At 39.8% G+C, this 23,069-nt stretch overlaps 2 protein-coding genes across 2 annotated transcripts; one reads left to right on the forward strand and one right to left on the reverse strand.

The window, feature by feature from the left end:
- The first annotated feature begins 89 nt into the window (after window positions 1-89).
- Window positions 90-4,041, forward strand: LOC136261063 (inter-alpha-trypsin inhibitor heavy chain H3-like). Its single transcript, XM_066055030.1, has 5 exons — window positions 90-359; window positions 1,501-1,534; window positions 2,056-2,313; window positions 2,663-2,902; window positions 3,709-4,041. The coding sequence occupies exons 1-5, from the start codon at window positions 90-92 to the stop codon at window positions 3,936-3,938; spliced, it is 1,032 nt and encodes a 343-aa protein (XP_065911102.1). The 3' UTR covers window positions 3,939-4,041.
- Window positions 4,042-4,558: 517 nt separating this feature from the next.
- On the reverse strand, window positions 4,559-22,604 carry LOC136260138 (cytochrome P450 3A24-like). The gene is made up of 14 exons (XM_066053762.1): window positions 22,452-22,604; window positions 20,381-20,477; window positions 17,184-17,236; window positions 17,040-17,136; window positions 16,858-16,983; window positions 16,718-16,806; window positions 14,363-14,526; window positions 14,177-14,310; window positions 13,197-13,341; window positions 12,728-12,840; window positions 5,287-5,375; window positions 5,070-5,207; window positions 4,807-4,969; window positions 4,559-4,754 (listed from the first exon to the last, which is right to left on the reverse strand). Exons 1-14 carry the CDS (start codon window positions 22,535-22,537, stop codon window positions 4,680-4,682), a joined length of 1,569 nt encoding a protein of 522 aa, XP_065909834.1. The 5' UTR covers window positions 22,538-22,604; the 3' UTR covers window positions 4,559-4,679.
- Between the last annotated feature and the right edge of the window lie 465 nt (window positions 22,605-23,069).

Raw genomic sequence — 23,069 nt, forward strand, 5'->3', positions numbered from 1 at the left:
GCACATTTGTGAAACATATTACCACACCAACTTGATATTCAGTTCTGTTCTAAATTAATACTATAAACAGCTCAACAACGCAGCACAAAATGAGATCTAATCGTATTATAAATCTGGATAGTGCTGATGGGACTAGCTTGGTGGAACGCACCTGGGCTTATTTACAGATAAAACAATCATTGGAAGAAGTAAAGAAGCTATCTGGAGAAGAAAAGAAAGCATTAGAGAATAAAATTTTACAGTTATCCTTACAGTACAAGTTTGTAACACGTTTGACATCCCTGGTGGTGGTGAAGCCATGTGAGAACCGTACTCTAGGTAATCTGGAGTCAGTGGATGATAGAGGACATACAGATGGGGTTAGTTGTAATGATTAAGTGAACAGTACAGTATTCACCTTCAAGGTTCCTATAGGTTAGGCTTTACCCTTGCTGATAGACTGCTGGATAGCGCACCAAAGTGTTCAATTCTTGTAACGGTGTTTTGTCTTTTATCCACTAAGTTTCTTCTTAGAAATATTTTTTAACTCATGTGAAAACAACTTGGCCAAAAATAGCATGTTCACAAAAAAGAAGTAGCTGGTAATTAGCTACACCTACAAAACCAAATAAAAAGTGAAGAAATTATTACTTTGATTCTTATACTGCCGTATACATACAAAATTTTGAAATATGTAATTTTTTTTTGCAGATTTCACAGTTTCCACAAAATTTTCATCCTCAAAAATTAATGATTATCAGGGTTAGCTCTATACTGCTTAATAGGTAACCTCAGTGAAGAAAGAGTGATCCTTGAAAATAAAACTGCGAAAATCCTGAAATTAGTTGATCCATAAAAATTACGTATCTCAAAAATTTATATATGTACAGTAGTGGAGAGGAAACTTTTATAGATTGTATATCATCCAAAAATTTGAGGGGGGGGGGGGATTTTTGCTTCTTCATGATCTTTTACACATTTGCTATATATGGTATTTCCCTAAATCCAGTTTCCTCCCTAACCTTTTCATTGAACTGCTGTTGGCTAATTACTTGGCCACTTTTTTGCACTGGCAGCTAATTTTATAAGTGCACCTGACAAAATAGTGATCAAGTGACTAGCGATGACTCTTAGAGAAGTTGTCATCAAGCCAAAGGTAGATCATTTTAAGATGGGACCAAAATTGTCAATTTTCACTGCTCAAAGTTGTACAATGACAAAAGTTTGGCACAAAGTAAGTGTGGCAAATCAGCATGTAAAGTAGTTTGGCCAACTAAAGTATTGGGTGAATTTACCATAAGCCATGCAATAATACACCATGAAGTTTGACAAATTTGCCAAATTCGTTGAAATTTATAAGTAGTACTGCCAAGCTTCTGTCGTATACAGTAAAACAATTAATTTGGTTGCTCCTAATACATCAGCTCTTTTAGTTTAGACACTCATACTTTTGTAGCATGTTTTATATACCCAAATCAGACACCAAGTTAATTACTTACCATTTGTGTATTGTCTATATAGAATGGTCGAGTGGTTCCGTCTAGACCACCTGGAGGTATGTAATTCTGAATGACTGCCTTCACAACCTATAACAGACTTTGCTATATAATATTATTAATTATAATGTGCATGACCAGGTCTGAGAAAACTAGACTTAATGCCTTTTCCTAAGCATTGGAAATGATGGTTGTTCAAACGGCTGTAGGTGACCAAATAACAATGATTGAGCTCATCAGTATGGGCACATTTTACAATGCTATAGTTCACCTTCCAGGGCATGTAGCCAACAATTGAATTTTGAGGTGAAGTTACAGACTAGTAAGGGCTCAAAACCAGCTAAAATAAGGCTTTTAAACTCCAGGCCTCTATATCACAAGTTCCAGAGCTTACCAGACCACCCGACTCTGTTAGTTGAGCATGTTGATATGTTTGTTGTGAAAAACAAACCTTACCAAAACCATTTTTCTCAGACTTGATCACAAGACTTGGTGTGTAGTTACCTAGTCAGGTGGCTAATATTCTGTACACGATAGTGACGCTTGTACTGCTGTTAGACTGTACTATTTTCATTGTCAGGAGTGACCAGTGATCCTCACTTCCTAGTGGAGACACTATCTGGTGACTGGCTGTGCTATACCTTAAAAGGAATGGAGGGAGAAGTGTATAATTTGTTATCTGATGTAGAGTATTCTATTAATGGACTGTTGATTGGTACAGTGTTCAAAGGATCTGACCAAACCTACTTTGGTTCCATCTCAATCAGTCACCAGAGTTGTGAAACTGGAGTGGTGACCAAATTCCTGATCACTGCAGATAATGGAGTGGCTGTTATAGGTCTGTTTAACGTTAAACTGAATGAATGAGAACTACATAGAAATTTTGAAACAATAATGAAGTAGAGATTAAATGTGGCTTTATGTGTAAAACTCTTGTTAGCTATATTGCTGTTTCTAGATTCTATTTTAAATTCATCATTGGTGAAGTTATCTATATCACCAGACAGGCCATAGAGAGTAACTAAGCCAAGCCAAGTCTATTATATTTTTGGATTTAAGCGCTTAATTATACGCAACCAAAACTACCAAGGATATGTTGAGATTGGTTTCTGCTTGGTAGTTTTTGGTGGTTGGTAACCAACCTCAAGTACTACAATTCTTAGTGAATGTTATGTGGTCCCCCACAGGTGAGGGTAGTGTGTCATGGAATAACGAGGGCAGCTTTACCACACAAGATGGGACATTTGTGATCACCATGAACCAGACACTAGTACAGATCACTAATGTTGTGGGAGACACTGTCCAGTTTGCTGTACTGAGATCACAACTCAACTGTACCAAATATTCCGTCTGTCCTAGGAAGCATTATCTTGGCTTCTATGTACCTGTCAAAGTTGGACTATCCAGCAAGACTCATGGAATGATTGGTATGGACTATATAATATTATGTTTGTATATATCATAACGGTGAGTATATGCATATTTTTAAATGGAAATGGCTGTTAAAACCATTAGAAAATGGTATGCATGAAATCCTTTGATCTTTGGGAGATAATGAGGTCTTTAAAATCACTAAGAGACCTCTGGAGAGGTTCCCTGTGTTGAGTAGCATTGCAGATCTCACAGCAGATCAGTGAGCTTCCTTTTATAAATAAAATGTGAAAAGTGATTGTGGGTTTACATTTTGTGCAAGATATGATGTTATACTCAACCCACGATCAATCCATCCATCTACTAGTATAAATACACCCACACCATTTTCTAAGTCAGTTAGAGACCACTCACTCAGATCTTCGTAGCTTTAAAAGAGGCTATGCCCATATTTCCTGCTAATAAGCCTTTGAATTTTAGAACTCAATTAGGTGGTTCATTGATAGTGATGAAGATACATGGTACTGCCAAGCATCCCAGGAGCCCTGCACCATGGTGACCGTGGTAAAAGCAGATCTCCAAGCACCACTATTGTATAACGATAACTGTAAGCAAGCATCCAGACAAAAACCTCGGCTTTTTAAATCACAAAGATCCTTGTAGTAGGCCTCAAACTATTATGTAGTTAGTACTGTGCTGATTAAAATACTGTCAGGCAGAATACCAGGAGATACAATTCTCTTATGCTTACTCCTGTAGACTGGCACAGTACAATACAACTGTAATCTCAGTAGTTTAATAATATAGTTGTGTGTACGTAATTGACCGTTTTCTCACACTATATTATTTGTCTTGATGTTAGGTCAGTTCCTGAGGCAGCCTACACAATGTGATGGTGTACACATGTCAGTTGGTGGTAGAAAACTTCCAGTGAAGCCATTTGAACGTCTCAATGGTTTGTCAGGTAATTATCAGAAGTGTTGGTCCACTGATGAATATGGGATGAAATTTTTGGATGGCAATGCTGATGACTATCTTGTCAAGGAATTATTTGATAGTCAGTTTGTGTACTCCAAATACCACTGCAATTAAATCTACTGTTGATCATCAGTACTCTGACATTTACTAGTTTAGGTGAACACATTATATGTGTATTTCTTTTTGCATTTTTCTGCTAATAATATTTCAACCACAACATCCATCAATTTACAGGCCTTTGCATGCACTGCTACTGTAGTACTTGCTTTTAATGCGCAAGAGTTTATTGTGCTGGTTTAACTTGATTTTGGTACTCATGAAAATTTATTATTTTTCAATCTAGGAAAGAAGTGGGTTGGTCAGAGCCACGAAAACAACTAAATAGGATAACATAGTCTACGCCTAATAATTATTTTTACTGCAAAATACATCAAGTTAGTGACAGATTGATAATTTAATGTGCTCACCTGTAAAGGGAGAAATTACAGAGCATTTTATTTTGGTATGACTTATACCAGCTCATAAGTGCCAAAGCCACCTTTGGTCCTTATAAGCATATACAAGAAAGACTGAACAGGATACCTTAAAGGCAGTTTAGCATACATAGTCTCTGCATGTGTTAATAATTTTACTTTAGCATTTACACAATATGCAATTGGCTTAAAATATTATTTAGTAGTTCATGAAAAGCAACAAAAAAGTGTAGGAGGTGGAAAGGAATTATTACTGAACAGTAGAAGGTAAGTTGTTCCCATACTTTTAAGAAGTCACATACACAAAATGCTATAAACAGTAGCCTTAAAAAATAAACAACACAATAATAAGCAGAAAGTCATGACTAAAGTTGTGATGACACTACCGAGACTGTAACAACAGGTATATGCCATTTTCAGGAGCAATGGTGAGGCCCAACTTCCGTTTCAATGGTATCTGTGACATGACAAGTATTGTCACCAACACACTAGTATGATGTGTAACAAACCTCTGTGTCAGCACATGCAACAAACTTCATCTGTCTGATTATAGGGAGCAGTAGCATCTTTGCCTCAAGCATCGCAAATCGTAGACCAATACAATTTCGAGGGCCAGCACCAAATGGTAAAAAGGCACAAGGATGCCTTTTTTGCTTCTCTCCTGGTAAGAACCTACCGTATTGATGGTATAGCATATATGGTTGCATATGCACACACACACACACGCACACACACACACACACACACGCACACACACACATGCACATAATACCTCTCAGGAATAAATTTATCAGGTTCTGGCCACAGTTCCGGATTACGGTGAATGTACTCAATGGGAACCTCAACAATACTTCCTTTAGGAATCGTCACATCGTTAAAGACGACTGTTTCAAGAGCTACCCTAGTTGTCCTGTATAATAAACCACAACACTCACAAATATATTTTATCAACCAATGCACCACACAAAACTACAACAACTATAACTTACCTAGGTACAGGAGGATAGAATCTCAATGACTCACACAACACCATATCTAAATACTGCACACCTTGACAAGCTTCATACGTTGTAGCAGTCTACAGATCAGATGTGATCTTGTAAATTCAATATTAACAGCTCAACTACTACATACAGTGAAATAGAACATGCATTTGGATGGCATTAATAAGTAAAGAGGATTCCTTTTAGCATAGAAAGTTTATTACAACTTAGATATATATTTTAGCAGCATTAAGGAACATGTCTCAGGTAGTCACTTGGAATATTTGATAGTGGTCCATAAGTCTGAAAAGTCCAATCACTGAAACTGTGTATAAATAATCTCAAAGAACATTTTTAAATTTTCAGTATTATCAACTACCCTAATAGAACAGTCACTACTCTAATAGAGCAGTCATTTCCGTAGTTCAGTTAACCGAGAATCCAGATAAGTAGGATCTGGATAACTGAGGTTCCACTGTATATGTAATAGGATGGATGGCAGTGGTATTTGGGATTAATAGTGCGATAGGAAAGAGTAAAATAGTGCAAGGTAAAGCCGAGCACTATTTCCTTCCTGTTTACAATGCGAGAACCATTAATCCCAAATACCACAGCATGCTGTCCTTAATCCAACAACCATAACAACTGTAGTAGTTTCACCCATGCATTTTAGTTATTGTATTCTAAATACCGCCTCCTCCCCTGATCACGTGAATTGTAAGGTTGCCTCATGTTTTCTGTGGACACAGTTAAGAGACTCATCGTGCTTATTGTCGTGGATCTTACATTGGTGCCGAAACTTGGGACAGACGAGATGGCATGTAACGGTAGTATTTGTGTGCCAGAACCTTTGCAACACGACGACGCGAGATCCTGGTTTAAGCGCTTTGAACTGTGCGCTGCTGCTAACGAGTGGAATGCCGCCAAACAACTATTGCGCCTCCCGACACCGCTCCGCGGCCGATCGTGGGCTATCTATGAATCCCTCGGCGATGACGACAAGGAGTCTTACGATAAGCTGAAGAAGGCCATTCTGGACAGGTTGAACCCTGACTCAGACGAGCACCGCCTTGCCGCCCGGGAGCAACTCTCTCAATGGTGACTCCGTGAGGGGGTAGAGAGCATCGACGAACTAGCCAGGGACCTAGAAAAGCTCCTCGATCAAGCCTCACCAGGGCTTCCAGCAGTTACCCGCGAAGCAGAACTGCGTTTCCACCTTATTAACGCCCTACCGGATGAAGTGTCCTTTCAGCTGAAGCTCCAACCTAGAAGCAACTATTCAGCTACTATTGCCAAGGCACGAGAACTCCAACTGATCTACAGTCAAAACAATGTCCCCCACCCTGTGAGCTCCATCAGAAGTGAAAGTGATCGCCTGGACATAGTGGAGAAGTCTTTTTTACAAGTGACTGAGCAACTGGCCGCCCTCACCAGCCATCTAACAGTACCTCAACCAGCTATACGCTGTTTTAATTGTGGTCGACCTGGTCACTAGTGTTGTTTTAGTACAGCAAATTCATTTTGGTTTAGTTCTAGTTCTAGTACTCCAATTCTGTCATAGTTTTAGTTAGTTTTAGTTCTAGTACTCCAATTCTGTCATAGTTTTAGTTAGTTTTAGTTCTAGTACCTCAATTTCACCAAAGTTTTAGTTAGTATTAGTTCTGGTACCCCATATTTCTGTAATTTAGTTAGTATTAGTTTAATTTTAGTTAGTGTTAGTTTTAGTGTTAGATATCTTCACATATACTAACCTTGGTAGCACCCCCTAGACTTACAGAAACTTTAGATTTGGTGTTTTGATGTTCAGCACTATTTCCACTTACCATTGTGCACAAATGTACAAAAGCTCTAATAGAACTGAGCTTAAATAACCTAAATAGGCAGAATTAATGCTGAATAGCAATGTTTCAGAGGAGGTTGGACACGATACAAGCACTTCTGAAATTTATTTCTGTTAATTGTGTAATTCTTATATATGACAAGGAGTAAGTGATAGAAGAAATGTTTAGCAATATCCACACCATGTTACCTTGTGCTTCTTAAGATGAACAGCAAATTCTTATTGCAAGGCGGGTGTGTGAGTTTCTAATTCTCTTTTTGATTCTCTGTAAGGCCAAACTAGCGGCATCCGCTCTTCTTTTTCAATACTCTGAGAGGCTTTGTTAGCATGCACATTGCTTTCTTCGACAATCATTGTGTTTAAATACACGTACATATGGCGTTCCTATAGTATTACACATGGACTCCACCCAGCGAATGCTTACACACCGTGATCCTGTAGATTTCAAGATCAATTTACGTGCCTGGAGTAGTGGGTTTGGATGGGGTTGACCGGCTGAATAGACTAAACTTGAAGTGCACTCTCGAATGGTATTTGTGAAAACTTTCGTGAACACTTGGTTAAACTTTCAATACAAAATGTATGCACTCATGTGTGCATGTCCAACCTCCTCTGACAATGTTTATGGTAGCATTGCAGGCATCACCATCTTCAAAGAAAAGTGTTAAGTAGTTATAGTGTACAACACCCTTTTATGTACGATTGCTTGAGAAACCTTTTAGTTAATTCTAGTTCTTGAACTAAAAGTTTTAAAGGTTTTGGTTTAGTTCTAGTTTTTGAACCAAAACTTGAAAGAATTTTAGTTTAGTTTTAGTTTTAGAACTAAAATAGACCACAATTTTAGTTTAGTTCTAGTGTACTAGAACTAGAATTAAATTGCTGTACTAAAACTAGATTTAGTTCTAGTTCCTTAGAACTAAAACAACACTACTGGTCACATGGCAAGGAACTGCCGTTCACGGAGAACGGTCGAATGCTTCAATTGTGGGAAGACAGGACATGTGGCCAGGGAGTGTTGGAGCCAGGGAAACGGACAAGGGGGTGCCCAGATCCCACGAGCAGGGGGCATCCCCTAAGGCCGGTGAGTGCTCACACAGTCACGCATACACCATGCACAAACACACATGTACATACTGTTCCCACACTCACACACAACACCAACAGGGTGGCACACACACATGGCATGCTTAACAATTGTGAGATCCTAATATTGCTTGACTCGGGGGCATCCTGCTCAGTAGTCTCAAGGCTGCATGCTGCCCATGCACACATCACACAACTAGATTAGTCAATTCTGATGGGAGAGACATCACACCCTGTGGAACAGCCACACTGACAATTAGCCTGGGAAAATTCTCCACCACACACACATTTGTAGTTGTTGACCATTTATCCACGCCGGTAATTCTAGGGTGTGACTTCCTGATGAACCATGGTTATGTGTTGGACTTTAAGGAATGTACGTTTAAGCGAGCCCAAAACCCAGAGGGGGTCTTGCAGTTACTGCCCACAAAGACAACTCCTTAGCCGCTCCACACCATAACCATGGATGACGAATGCCCCCAGGCAATCCCTACACCATGCACAGATGGCAGCTTACTCACACTAGACATGCCCACTGACATTCACCCTGCGCTTAAACACGTACTACATGAATATAAGTCCCTTTTTTCACAAGAACTTGGATGCACAAACACTACACAGCACACTATTGACACAGGTACTGCACCACCTGTCAAAGTCCCATCCCGCCTGATTCCATTTCATTATGCTGAACGAGTCCACCAACAACTCCAGGAAATGGCTCAAGAAGGTATCATCAGACCCAGCACCAGTCCTTGGTGTGCTCCTGCAGTCTATGTCCCCAAGCCCTCAGGAGAAGTCAGGATTTGTGTTGACTATGTGCAGTTGAACAGTGTCACCAAGAAGGACTCCTATCCTGTTCCTCGCGCCGAAGGGCCCCAACAGAAGCTGGCTGGCAAGAAGGTCTTTTCAAAACTTGACCTCCGCAGTGCCTACTGGCAGTTCCCCATGGAGCCACAATCAATTGAGAAGACCGCATTCTGCCCAGGACCAGGACCAGGTTACGGACTGTGGGGATTTACCAGAATGCCCTATGGTCTAACTGGTGCAACACAAACCTGCCTGAGAGGACTAGACAACATCCTGCAGGACTGCAAGGACTGTGTTGACAACTATGTAGATGACTGCATTGTTTTTTCTGATGATATGAGCACACATGTAGCCGACCTTAAGAAAGTCCTCGCCCAGTTATCAAAAGCTGGCTTCACGCTCCGTGGGTCCAAGTGCTTCTTTGGGAAAACCACCACCACCCACCTAGGGTTTGAGTACTCAGCTAAGGGCGTAGCTCCCTCCTCAGATAAATCTGAGACCATCTCAACTTGCCCGCACCAAAGACCACTAAGGAACTTCGAGCATTCCTTGGTCTAGCTAATTTTTACCACTGCTTTGTTGCAAATTTTGCACACATTGCTAGTCCCCTTACTGCACTCACAAGTAAACATGCCCAGTTTAAGACACACACCAACAAGCCTTTGATACACTTAAACATGCATTAGTTAGCCCACCCATACTTGACTACCCCAGGCGTCATGACACGTTCGTGCTCTCCACTGATGCATCAGACACCGGCCTCGGTGCAGTCCTGTCTACTACCCGGTGCACAGTGATTGAGTATGCTAGTCGTACTTTAGCCAAACCAGAGCGTAGCTACTCAACGACCGAGAAGGAGTGTTTGGCCATTGTCTGGGCTACTCACAAGCTACGACACTACCTGGTTGGAGCACCCTTTATCATTGAGACTGACCACAAGCCCTTAGAGTGGTTGCAGTCAAAGCGACCCAGCCATGCACGCTCCCAGAAGCTGGAGAGGTGGGCTCTGCAATTGAGAGGATTTGACTTCTCCATTGTCTATCGTCGGGGACCCAACAATCAACACGCCGATGCTCTCTCCCGCGAACCTGTCACCATTGTAGCCATTAGTAATCAACTGGATACCACAGTGATCGCATCAGCTCAACAATCAGACCCAGTACTTAAGACAGTCCTTCAGCAGATGACATCCAAAATAGCTCCAACACTCTCTGGTAACTGGAGAAAGTTCCCTCTCAAGCAATATTACCAGATCTGGTCCCAGCTGACTCTCCATCAGTCTGTATTATACCGTAAAGTGAAGACTCCCACCATACCATCTGAGAAACTACTCCTGGTCGTCCCAACTTCATTACGAAGACAGCTATTGAAGAACGCCCATGACAAGGCTGGCCACCAGGGCGCTGAGAGAACAATGGCATGACTGTCTGAAGGTGCTAACTGGGTTGGAATAGGTAAGGATGTACACAACTACTGCAAACATTGTGTCACATGTCAACGCACCAAAGCGGTCAGTACCCAAACAGCTTCATTACACCCAGTAGTGGCAGCCGACCATGGGAACTAGTAGCGGTTAATATTCTTAAGGTGCCAATGTCCCGCCAAGGGAACCAGTACATGCTAGTTGTGCAGGATTACTTCTCCAAGTGGCCATTTGCCATACCCTTGTCAGATCAGACTGCAGGCAAGATTGTGCGTGCCTTGAAGGATCAGGTTTTCACACTGGTTGGTCCTCCCCAGAGGCTGCATTCCGACCAAGGCAAAAACTTTGAGAGCCAGATCCTCAGTGAGCTTTACAAAGCATTTGGAGTGGCCAAATCCCGCACAACACCCTATCATCCCATGTGCGATGGACTAGTGGAGCGAATGAACAGATCGATACTTAACCTGCTCCGTGGTCTGGTTCATAAGGTAGAAGACTGGGAAGGGTACCTTCAGTTGCTCCTATACCTGTACAGAACAACCAAGCATGCCACCACAGGCTTGTCTCCATATGAAATCCTGTTTGGATCAAATCCTCCACCTCTGAACATTCCAACATCCGGCATGATATCACATCTGGATCCACCAGACTACAGTTCTCTTCTTCAGGGGAAGCTATTGGAACTCAGAGAGTTGGTGGAAGCTAATACCATAGAGATGGCCAACAAACAGTTTCAAAGTTACCGAAGTAAGGAACCTGTTAAATTACAAACTGGACAGGAAGTGCTACTGGACAACGCCACCAGAGGCAAACTAGACCCACGTTGGACTGGACCCTGGATAGTGAGAGAGTGGAAGGGGCCTCTGAATGTGAAGATAAAAATGGACAACAAAGAGAGGGTGGTTCATGTGAACAGAGTGAGACCACTTCTGAGACCTGACTCAAGAACCGAATGCTGTGAACCAGTAGGACAATGGAGCCCCCCATTATTTCAATACTATTGTGATGACCACCCAGCCCCTGCCATTCGTGATGAGTCACCAGCCGCTCCTCAGCCTAGACCACCCATCACTACTAGGAGTGGAAGAGTTGTAAGACCTGTTGACTATTACGGACACTGACACCACACACATTTTCATGCATTTGCACAACATTGCTTATTGTAATAGTGTTTGTTTTAAGGGGGGAGGTATGTAGTAGTTTCACCCATGTATTTTAGTTATTGTATTCTAAACACCGCCTCCTCCCCTGATCACGTGAATTGTAAGGTTGCCTCGTGTTTTCTGTGGACACAGTTAAGAGACTCATCGTGCTTATTGTCGTGGATCTTACACAACTGTTACTAAGCAACAGAAATTGAAAAAATAAGACCAAAAGACCAATCACACTTAGCAATCATTGCTATCAGAGGAGGTAGGATATGACGTCACAATAATTGCGTGACGTTTGCATACTGTACATTTTTAGCATAGGGTATAGTTCTAGTAAACTGTGAAGTTTAGCGCTGGATTTATTGTCAGAAATAGTAATTCACTACTGTAGAAATCGTTTCATGTGATGAGCTTCATTGAGCTCCAGTGATTTTACGATGAACTTTGCAATAGAGCATTATTTAGAATAAAATCTGATCTTATTTTCAGGTACCTGTGTTATTGTTCGCTGTATTCTTAGTCACTAGTAGTAAATGCAATCGATTTCGGCGTCTACAATGATGCAAGTAGCTAGTACATTAGGTTTTCATCATGCAATTATCATTGGAATTTAATTACATTACGCAAAAATCGTATGCATTATGACATCATGTCCTATCCCCCTGCATTGCTATGGTCCCAAACTGATGTTTACCTTGGCAATGGTTACCTAGCAACCATTGTTATGCAACTGTAATGTTGCTATGCTATGGGGTATCTATCACTATGGTAACACTAGTTGTCAAATCAGACATGTACTTTCAATAGAAACACACCACACTATTTTAGCCAATCAGATTAGTGTTACAGAATTTTGTCAAGGGACCTTGACAAACAACTGTAATACTAATTCTATTGGCTAATTGCTTGATGTATTTCAAAATAATACGTTAAGGTGCCATTGAGAGTATTATATTGCAACACATTCACTTGTCGGATTAGTCACAAAACAGGTTGAAATGCTGGCTGTGTCTTGGTAAAATCTTGTTTGGATACACTCAGTCCAGCCCTACCACATGGAGTACACACCACACACCAAGTTATACACTACATTCTACATAATGTGGTAACATTCTTGCTGGTAGGCAGTATAACACTTACAGGATTCTCACTATAAAATTGCTCAATCTCTCGATACAACTGATCCTGCTTGTCTTGATTCAGTGCCAGTAAGTATGATGTGAAGGCCAGACAATTACTGGTAGTTTCATATCCTACACAATACATAACAGATAGTGACAGGAATGGCCACGCTAATTCAGTGTACAATTGATAACTGCTTTGAGGTTATTACTAAACTAAAGAGGTGAACAAATATTCTATCTCCAATGGTTTTTGTGCTGGGATGTTTTACATTAAAACATATTACAATTTTCATCCAAAACTAAGGCTACCTTTACAGCCTCATAACTCACATGTTATGGGTAGATTATATCTGAGTACATTTTTTAAATATAAAATGGTTTGGATATTTACCAAACTTTTTTGCAAGCGGCCTGTGTAACAGGCTCAGAACAGACTATAGTTATCACACTTAATATAACAGACTAGGTATACTGTTATAGTGTACCTGCAAGGAAGAAATGAGTGATGTGGGCCACAATGTCGCGATCGTACAAGCCTTTGGTGATGTTCCTGTTATAATGGTGAGGAATCTTATCAAACTCTTCTTCATCTTCTCTTGCAGAAAGTATCAGTTCTAACATGTCCTTTCTCTGTAGGGGATCACATGAGTTGAGTGAATAGCGATGTGACAGGATCAAGACATACAATATGTTGCCAAGGAAACCGGCATGTGGTATAAACAGGAAGAACACATAACGTGATTTTCACACATACATATGTAGCTCTGTATGTTTTTATGTCTAATGAAACAATTTCTTTTACAGTGGAATTATTTGCCAGGTAGGGCAGTCCACATGCCAAATTGAGCAAAATTGTCTTAGATACAAGTGACCAAAATATCTTATTTCTTCATTCTTCTTTTGTACACTTTAAAGCAAACACAATATCCAATTGTGCTGAGATTTGGCACATGTAAAGAACGTCTAAAAGTGAATTTCACTTCCAGTTTCCATACAAAATTCAATTAACACACATTCATGGAGTTACGGCCAATCAGCTTAACAAGATGCCAAGCTGATATATTATAATGCTGAATGCTGTATAAGAACGCACACGACTGCTCTGTTAAACTATCTAGACTGCAAGCTTGTACATATGTTTGGCTTTCAAGGTCCGTGTCTTAAGTAAATTCAGTTAGTTTGCACAAGTGGCTAGGTGGTAGGCATGACAACAAATTACACTTGTGATTTTTTTTTGAGAATAGAACATCATTTTCAAGTAATTCTGATCTGTGCAAAAATTGGACTGTCAAATGCTTTCAAAAGTTTCAGAGGTGTCCCACCCTGCAGAAATTTCTATAGCAAACAGGACTTGTGGGTTCCGTGTGCTGGCTGTTGTGTAAAACCACTGGCTATCCTGGCCGCACAACACTTCACAACGAGATACTGTACTCTATTACAACATAACACATCAGGAGGGATTTACCCTGCCCTTGTTGCCACGAGAACGTCGTTCTGACACAAGTTTCTTAGCTGTAGATTCCATGTACCGCCAACTGAGTCCATAAGATGATTGTTGGTTAAAGAATCGGAAGATTGGCAACAGCCATGGGAAGTTTGCTATTTAGAGAAATGTGAGTTTGTTAACAGAGCTTAATTGCAATATACTTACAGTGCAGTACACGGACAGCCATTGCATTGAGGGGCCCTCCTGTTTGTTGTCCAGCAAAGGCATTGGCAACAGCTGCCACTAGAGCTCCATGTTCCCCCATGTCTTCTGAAGATGCTCCCAGTGATGTTGACAACAGAACCTCCATAGTGTAGTCACCATACCAACTGTGTGGTCAATACAATTATAATGCATGAGATTTCATTTTATAGAACAAAGCCTGATGGCATATAGTCCACTAATAGTAAGAGATATTTTTAATAGGACTATACTTTAACCTTGGTAGCTGTGTTGTGTGTACTCATGACAATTTTTGAGCTTAGCCATTTCCAACAGTCATGCAAATTTTTTCTTCATATTTTTCTAAAAATACTCTATTTTTTCACAATATGTGAACCAACACATGATTTATACCATTTACAGTGTATATTCTTCAAATTGGGAGAGGTATACAAACATGTGAAACAATTATGTCCTAATTATTATTATTATTATTATTATTAGCGCTTTACAGTGACCAGCACTGAAGGTCTGACAGCAACATGTGCTGCAGCCTTAGAATTACCTAACCTACAAGGACTCAGACCTAGTGACTTAACTTACTGACTGAATAAGGTGTAACAGAAAAGGGGCCAAAGTAAGGAAAAAAATCCCTCCAACCCCAGGATTCGAACTGCAGGTCACCCAATGTCTAGTCGGGGCCACACTCAGTCTTCCTCCAGGAGGGATGGATTTTCTTCCTTAAACCTAAAGTATTTATTATTAGCGCTTTACAGTGACCAGCACTGAAGGTCTGACAGCAACATGTGTTGCAGCCTTAGAATTACCTAACCTACAAGGACTTAGACCTAGTTTATTGATTGGATAAAAAGCTGGCAATAAACGCACAATTTTCATATAAACTACAAAACACAATTCATTGTTATACGTACTGGACAATCACCTAATGGAAACCAATTAAATTTTCTTGCATAGTTCAATGGAAATATGAATGAATAATTATCATGAGTGTCATCCAAGAATCAAACAATGTATCGTGAGGAGTTACTCTAATAGAGCAGTCTATGAAATCTATACATAAATCTTGACTATATAGCTAGATCTGGTATTTACCTGGAGCAAAAACAAGTTGATGTTGTGCTACTTCTAAAAACCAGGCGTCATGTAGCTAACTCATCTAGAATAAACCAATAGGTTTTTGGTTGTGCAATAACACATAATTTTTATTGTAATTCTTGGATTTTGTAATCCGTGAAATTTTCGTAATTCTTCAATTACGTAGCTATGCACTGCTAAGAAAGCGCTTGCTAAACAAACTGCTTTTAACAACATATTACGCACAGAAGTATTTTCTAAACTGTTTATAGTTTGACTATTGTGTTTTTTCCCACAAATTCTCTCGACAAAGCCTCAGAGCTGCTCTTCAGTTGCATTTGCGTACGTAGGGGATATGCCCCCTTCCCAACTCGAAGGGATAGGCTATTCCTAGTAGTCTACGAGGCTAGCACTGTTGTTTCTCAATTGTTAAACGCCTGTAAAACCCGAAGGGAAGGTAATTCACAAAGTCTGAGGAGAGTCACCACACCTATATTTTACACCGCCGAAAAGAAACCACCTCAGAGCAAAGTTTACCTGTACGGAAGTTTAGTACAGCTTTTATTTCTTACGTAAAAGCTGCTTTCACCATTTAACAATTTGCTCATGTGGGTGCGTACGGACAAACATAGATAGGTAGATAGGTACACACACACACACACACACACACACACTTTTATGATCAGTAAACCAGACACAGCCGGCCTGAGCCTGAGCGAAGGCCAGCTGTGGGTGCACGCCTGGTTAATAATAGGCAACCTACAGCCCGTTGCCTTAAGATCCATTACTACCGCAATTGACAACACATTTATATTTACTCAACTTTAGTTAAAGCTGGCAAAGATAGTTTAATCTTAGTGTCACGTGGGTGGTAGAGGTGTATTCAGGCATGTATGAAGCTCAACTCCAAAAACGTCATGTGAAAAATGTAATGAGTTGAAATTGTACAAAGAAAACTGGGATAAAACAACATCTAGTGCAGACATCCTTCCCTGATATAACAATAGATAATAGACAGCTACACATACAGTCTTGTTTACACTTTGTTTGCATGTCTCACTTTTCCTTATTCCAGTAACCAAAGTGTGTGCTAACTTGTATGTACCGTAAAATATGAAAGTTAGGCAGGACCAAAGTTTGACAAATTTGGTGAATTATTTGAAGTAGATACTGTCTGATTAAACTGACTAAATTCACCAAGCTTTCAAATGTTAATCACTTCACACAACATTGCAGCAACACAACACTCTAATAAGAGCCCACCTGAATACGTTTACTGCAATACCACTATCACATGATGCTGTGAACCTTCGCATCATGTGATCTGAGGAGTCCTGCATGATGGGTGCCATCTGGAACAAGACACAACAATATTAATGCAACTAGAAGTGAAACCTTCTTACAATTTTTAATTTTAGTGTACTAAAAGTTGGAGTAAGGATCCTTCGTGAACGCCGCCATAAGTCTCCCTTTACAGACAGTAAACCTCTATGAGCAATGTAACTGACTGTCTGTAGACCAAGGAGTTGCTGTAGGAGAAATAAATTCATAACACACACATACATACGAGCATGCATAAACGTACTGCTCTATCTGTAAAGCGGTCAAAATCTCTAACCAGCACTTGCTTTAAAATATCCAGATCAGAAACTAATATATATGGTTGGCAGCCAACATAGAACCTGTATAGCTTTATTGATGATATTGACATGACAACACTATAACTTACCCAACTACTGGTCCATATTTGGCAATTAGCTCTTCGCCAAACTTTAATACACCCTACAGTGTATCAACAGTACCATATACTATTAGTTAAACACACAACACATTAACTCTAACTATTTACTGTGTTCTCGTACAGCTGAGCTCCTGTGTAATACGGTTTAACATCAGAACAATGAACAATTGTGTCCAGATGCTTGTTGTACATTACTGCTGCCAAATCAAGACACACAGTATGTCGTGCAGCCCAAGAAGCAGGTGTAACCGTGGGTATATTGACAGGAAGAAGAAAACAGGATTTACATACATATGTAGTTCCATGATCCTTAACTTATTGGAACCAAATTTGCTGTAGACATAGCCTGCCAGGTATACCAAACTTGAAGGAAATTGCACCAGCCATTTCCGAGATACATGCAGCCAATGTTTCAGGTATTTTTTCCATTTTTTGCACACCTTGCAAAATCCGCCATAAAACACAAATGAGTATATACTCCAATGAAGCTGAAATTTGACACACATAAAGGGAGTTACAGCAAATATCAGTATCAAGTTTGGTGAAAATCCGATCAAGATTCACAAAGTTATGACCAATTATTCTCGTAACATAAGATCAAACTTCTGTCACGCCTACAGGGTAAACTGCTACAAGGAATCTGTTGAAAATTGGTCTGTAGTTAAAGTAACCATTGTAGGAGTGGCTTTAGGTGGTTTGACAGAAGAAATCAAGATTAAGACCATGAAGATACAACACAATAATTAATAGTGTGTAACCATCACGCAATCGAGTTTTGCTAATAAAAAAAACATTTAGTTGCCATGCATACTAGGCAAACCACTTAGCTGAAAATCGGTGTATAGGTGGAATAACCCTTCAGTGGTTTAGAAGAATTCGCTGAGTTATACTGCGAAAACCAACTACGTGTAATAAATGCTAGATTGAGATAATCTAATAGTACAGCCACCCTATTAGAACATTCAGTAAGTAAAAAGTTATCCTGTAGAGAATTCAAGTGACCATGTAGAGAGTTTAGCTACAAACAAGCATCCTGTAGAGAGATTAGCTACAATGTGGAGAGCTCAGCCACAAACAAGTTACCCTGTAAAGAGATCAGCTACAATCAAGTTACCATAAAGAGAGTTTAGCTACAAACAAGTCACTCTACAGGGGCGTACGCAGGAATTTTGAAAGAGGGTTTCCACTACAGCTAAGTGACTGTTATATTAGAGTAGTTTATATTGCCTGACTGCTCTATTAGAGTATCTCGATCTTTTCACCAAAATCATAATTCAGAACAATGCTATAAGCGTTGCTATCATGTTAGAAACTATTATTTATAAGATAAAAGTTTAAAATGTGTCCTGTTCCATGACAGATTCCAGATTTTGGAAACCTGAAGTGTCAATTTCTTAATGTTTCAAGCACTGTGTAAAATCCAAAGGGGTTTCCTGAAACCCCTGGAAACCCCCCTCAGTATGCTCCTGCTCTATAAAAAGTACAAAACAAGTCACCCTGTAGAGAGTTCAGCTACAAAATTGACCATGTAGAGTTCAGCTTTGTTACAAATCATTTCATAGAGAGATCAGCTACAATCAAGTCACCATGTAGGGAGTTCAGCTACGAACAAGTCAACCCTGCTGGCTTTTTTGGGGCTGCACCCTTTTTCACAGCTTGGTTGTTTTGATTTTAATCAGTTTTTTTGTATGTATATACATACATATAGTTTTTCAACTCTCTACAGTGTGACTTGATTCTTTACAGGGTGACTTATTTGTGGCTGAATTCTCTACATGGTGACTTGATTGTAGCTGATCTCTCTAGGTAAAAAAGATGTGAAATCAAAGGTGGCAGCCATCTTTAACTCTTAAACCCACACAGGCCAGAAACTGGCCCAAATGCGTGCGCCTTGCACAGAGCACTGTAACTTTTGAAGCATCTATCCTATGGCTACACAATTTACGTCATTCTACTTATGTTGTAACAAGGAGTTAAATGATACCAAGGGTTTTTACCTAACGTTAAACAGTGAGGCCAAAACTAGCCATGTAAATAACTTTTTGGCAAGAAGGAAACACACAAACCCTTTATATACCTTTACGTTAGAGTTAAAGCACCGCCACGCGTGTGTACGGAAAATACAGTACGAGGGGGTGTGTTGAGAGGCTAAAACAGCACGAGGTGAAGCCGAGTGCTGTATTTGCCTTGAGACACCCCCGAGTACTGTATTTTTCATACACACAAGCAAGGCAGTGCTTTAAGTATTATATTGTACTTCCTGGTTGTCTGGCTCGGAGTGATTTTCTCTAGTACTCAAACCGCTGCAATTTTCGGTGATCAGGATATCAGTAAGTGTTTAACTAATCTATTTCTAGTCGTAGAACGAACTAATAAGATTAGTTTGGCTAGGTTTTGCGATTTACAATGTCATGCACGTATCAATCATGCTATCTTAGTGGAGTCGTGTTTAAAAAGCTTCATGATCAGACGATCAGTAAGTGTTTATACAATCTATTTCTAGCCGTAGAACGAACTCATAGGATTAGTTTGGCTGGTTTTAGCAATTTACAGTGTTGTTTACGTAACATTCCTTAAATAAATTCTTTGCATAACTGTACTGTATTTACCCAATTAGCTGCATAACTGTACTGTATGACTCATACAGTACAGTTATGCAGTTGATCAGTACTGTATGGACAATACGATACGTGGCATCGCTTTGGCCCTCCCATGCAAAGTACAATATAAAATGATCCATGATCCATAACTCAATGGTATCAACTTGCAACAGTTCCATTCATTTTGCCATAAATTTTTCTATCAGGCCATACATGACTAACATGAGTAAACCCACAATCGAAATCAAAGATGTGACAAGAATTTTGATAAGAATTAATTTACCCCACCTGATGTTGCCATGCGTGCCCATATCGTGTAAACATGCATTCTACAAAAGTTCTTTGTGGGTTTAAGGGTTTGTAGTGTCCATGATATAGATAAAGAAGAACTTCACATGACCATGATCGACACATGATATAATACATACATCAAGCATATGGAGTAGGTGTAGAGATGTACAGCAGAGTACAGAGTAAAGAGATAGCTATGGAGTATAGTTATAGGGTTGTCGGCTAGCGATAACACAACTATCACACACAACTAACTCCCTGATGCACTACAGTGACACTATTGGTAAAGCTAACCTTTGTTTTAATTTCTGGCATGTTACCAACAATCACGGTTGGCCTTGGCCCTCGAATTCCTGCTCTTCTCAAAACTTGAAAAGGAGCATACCAGAACCTATAGGTGAACGTACTCACAGTAATTATTTTAGCAAAGTAATACAAATTGTAATTGGACAGCTTTATATACTGCCACAGCATTTATATACATACAAGTACAGTGATAACCTATACAAACCGAACACCATAATAATTCAGGACACTTCTATCATCTGATGCTGTTTGCTGTACCAATAACACTCACTATGTAATTCACCATCTTGATAATCCAACAACCTTACTAACCAGCCCTAAACACATTTTTTTTGAGAACAGGATTGTCAGATTATAGTGGTGATAATCTAATCAATGTAAATTAAAATTTCAGGAATCAAGGTCTACTTCAACAGACACACAATTCAATCCTTGGAGTCAATGCATTTCTAATGGTGAATATTTGTATTTACTTTGGTCTTCCCATGCAAAATTATTTATTTTTACAAGACTTGAGAGACCAATACAGCATGACACAAAGCTGAGCACTGTAATAGCCACCATCACCTAATCTATTTACCAAAACAACTGTGTACACAATGCAGTAATTGTTACAAGGTGATCTTTTTAAGGAATCAAACTACCATCAGTTTTTTCAGCCACCATAATTATATTAATCAGCAAGAGTACTTTCTAGTCATAAAACAAACAGCTTAGTGATTTTGAATGTCATGCACATGATCCAATAGCACATCATTATAGTGTACTGCATGGTAACCACACATACTACACTATCATGTGGCAATACATCGCAAAGTACAATGTTTCATTTACAGCAGCACTGTGGGCAAAAGGAATGGATCATTACTGTGATGTCATTGTGAGTTGTTGCTACTTACCCGAGAGAAGCCAGCAACTTCTACATAATTCTGCTAGCACACACTGTGTGGTTAACTCAGAGAAATTCTCTAAACACATTAAAAGAAATCGCCTAGGCTTGCACTACACGTCGTGACTGTTCATGGGTCAAGTGTGATGTGATTCTCCTCCAAGTCAATATATCTTCCTGTTATGACTAGTGACCAAGGTGATCATATAGCAATACTATGATCTAAGAATTACTTCATATCATTACCAGTGTCACATGCATGTAGTTACCATGGAAGAACATGCACAGCTGTGTCCAATGTCCCAAAAATTAATCAATATAATACAGTACTAGTACCATAGTCGTTAACCATAGTCAAGCATTATTTGACTATGGTTAAGGCTACGGGCTCCATTTCTTCACTGTTCAATGCAGCTTAGGTCTGAGTCATGCCTCTTCACCAAACGCAGCAGCTACTAGTGCACGAATCATGGGCTACACCTTCTGTGTCCCATTTCTTTTTCCGCTACTGGATTGATCATAGAAGTGCCTCTTGTGCTGTTCTTCATTTGCAATGCTGTATAATGGGTGAAACATAGTTGAACGAAGCACGGAAAAGCCACATAACTTTTCAATAATTGATAGTTGGGGCACCATTATTTTCTTTGATGCAGTTCACCAGTCAACCAGTCATAAATCATGTTGCAAATCTTAAATTATGATCAAAATTTCCAAGTAATGTTGAAAGTTGTGCGTATTCTGTGCATGCTAAATTAAAAGTTATGTTGGGGTGATACCGTATAGCCTGAGGGGGAAAATTTTCTTAGACCTCTAATACATTTTGGGAGTGTTTGCAAATCTGTGCAAATTTTTTTAGCAACATTGCTCAACTTTGAAATAGTTGGGCTATACGGTAATATCACAACACATGTCAGTACCGTGACAAAAGTGCATAATTCAATCAACCCCTTTAGGTGGTAATTACAATTCTATTCTAGATCTATGGCTCACTACCACCAAGTAGGGGCGTGTTAAAGCTCAGCAAATTAAAATATGGCACTGAGGCAAACAGTAGGACTATGCTCTTAGATATCACTTTGAATTTTTGAAGACTGTGTGTTGGGCGTCGGAGACATATGATGTTGAGCACTCACATATTTGAAATTCTTTAGAACATAATGGTCTACTCACGCATATAAGAAGTACAATACTAATCCAGCCACTGATATGGCGGCCCATGTAGCCGTGCTCCACGTGGAAATACTGCCTACTTCCATCTTTACTCACGCGACCTTTAAAATACCTGGGCGCTTAAAATTTTTTTTTTTTTTGCAAAAAATAACAACGATCGTGTGATACGGTAGAACGTAGAAGTACCGGTAGCTGCGGTAGTTTCACATGCATCTGGAGAGCGTGGTTAGATACCGCTTTCCTTATGATTCTTTCGTCTTTCTTTCAGCATCTAGTCTAGTGTACTCCGGTAGGGAGAGAGCGGCTTTTGCCAACTACTGGTTAAGTGTAATCGATCTAGTCAGTGATCTCTGGGCGGTAGCAAGAAAGTTTGCAATCTCTTCAATAAGTCTCACTTGTTATCGAAGTTTTCCACATTATGCACATGCAGTATAATTTATGGGGGTAATTTACCACATACCTGTATCTGGTAGGGCCGCCCAGAGAAATTAAGGGGCCCAGGCCAAAAAAATCAAAGTGGAGCCCCCTGGGGCAAAGAGGTTCCATTCTGAATCACAACTTCACCCAAGCTGTAAGTTGAAGACCAAAAAGTCATTACATGCTGACAATGACAATAGC

Source organism: Dysidea avara, chromosome 7 (assembly GCF_963678975.1).
Source record: "Dysidea avara chromosome 7, odDysAvar1.4, whole genome shotgun sequence".
Taxonomy (NCBI): Eukaryota; Metazoa; Porifera; class Demospongiae; order Dictyoceratida; family Dysideidae; genus Dysidea; species Dysidea avara.

What these genes read in the sequence shown, in the direction of transcription:
- LOC136261063 (XM_066055030.1), top strand. Translation starts at nt 90, where the DNA reads ATGAGATCTAATCGTATTATAAATCTGGATAGTGCTGATGGGACTAGC. An exon ending in ATAGAGGACATACAGATGGG is followed by an intron (nt 360 to 1,500) that starts GTTAGTTGTAAT and finishes TTGTCTATATAG; the next exon opens with AATGGTCGAGTGGTTCCGTC. An exon ending in TAATGGAGTGGCTGTTATAG is followed by an intron (nt 2,314 to 2,662) that starts GTCTGTTTAACG and finishes GGTCCCCCACAG; the next exon opens with GTGAGGGTAGTGTGTCATGG.
- LOC136260138 (XM_066053762.1), bottom strand. Translation starts at nt 22,537, where the DNA reads ATGGAAGTAGGCAGTATTTCCACGTGGAGCACGGCTACATGGGCCGCC. An exon ending in CACTCATTTCTTCCTTGCAG is followed by an intron (nt 12,841 to 13,196) that starts GTACACTATAAC and finishes TGTATTGTGTAG; the next exon opens with GATATGAAACTACCAGTAAT. An exon ending in TTCTATCCTCCTGTACCTAG is followed by an intron (nt 5,208 to 5,286) that starts GTAAGTTATAGT and finishes TTTATTATACAG; the next exon opens with GACAACTAGGGTAGCTCTTG.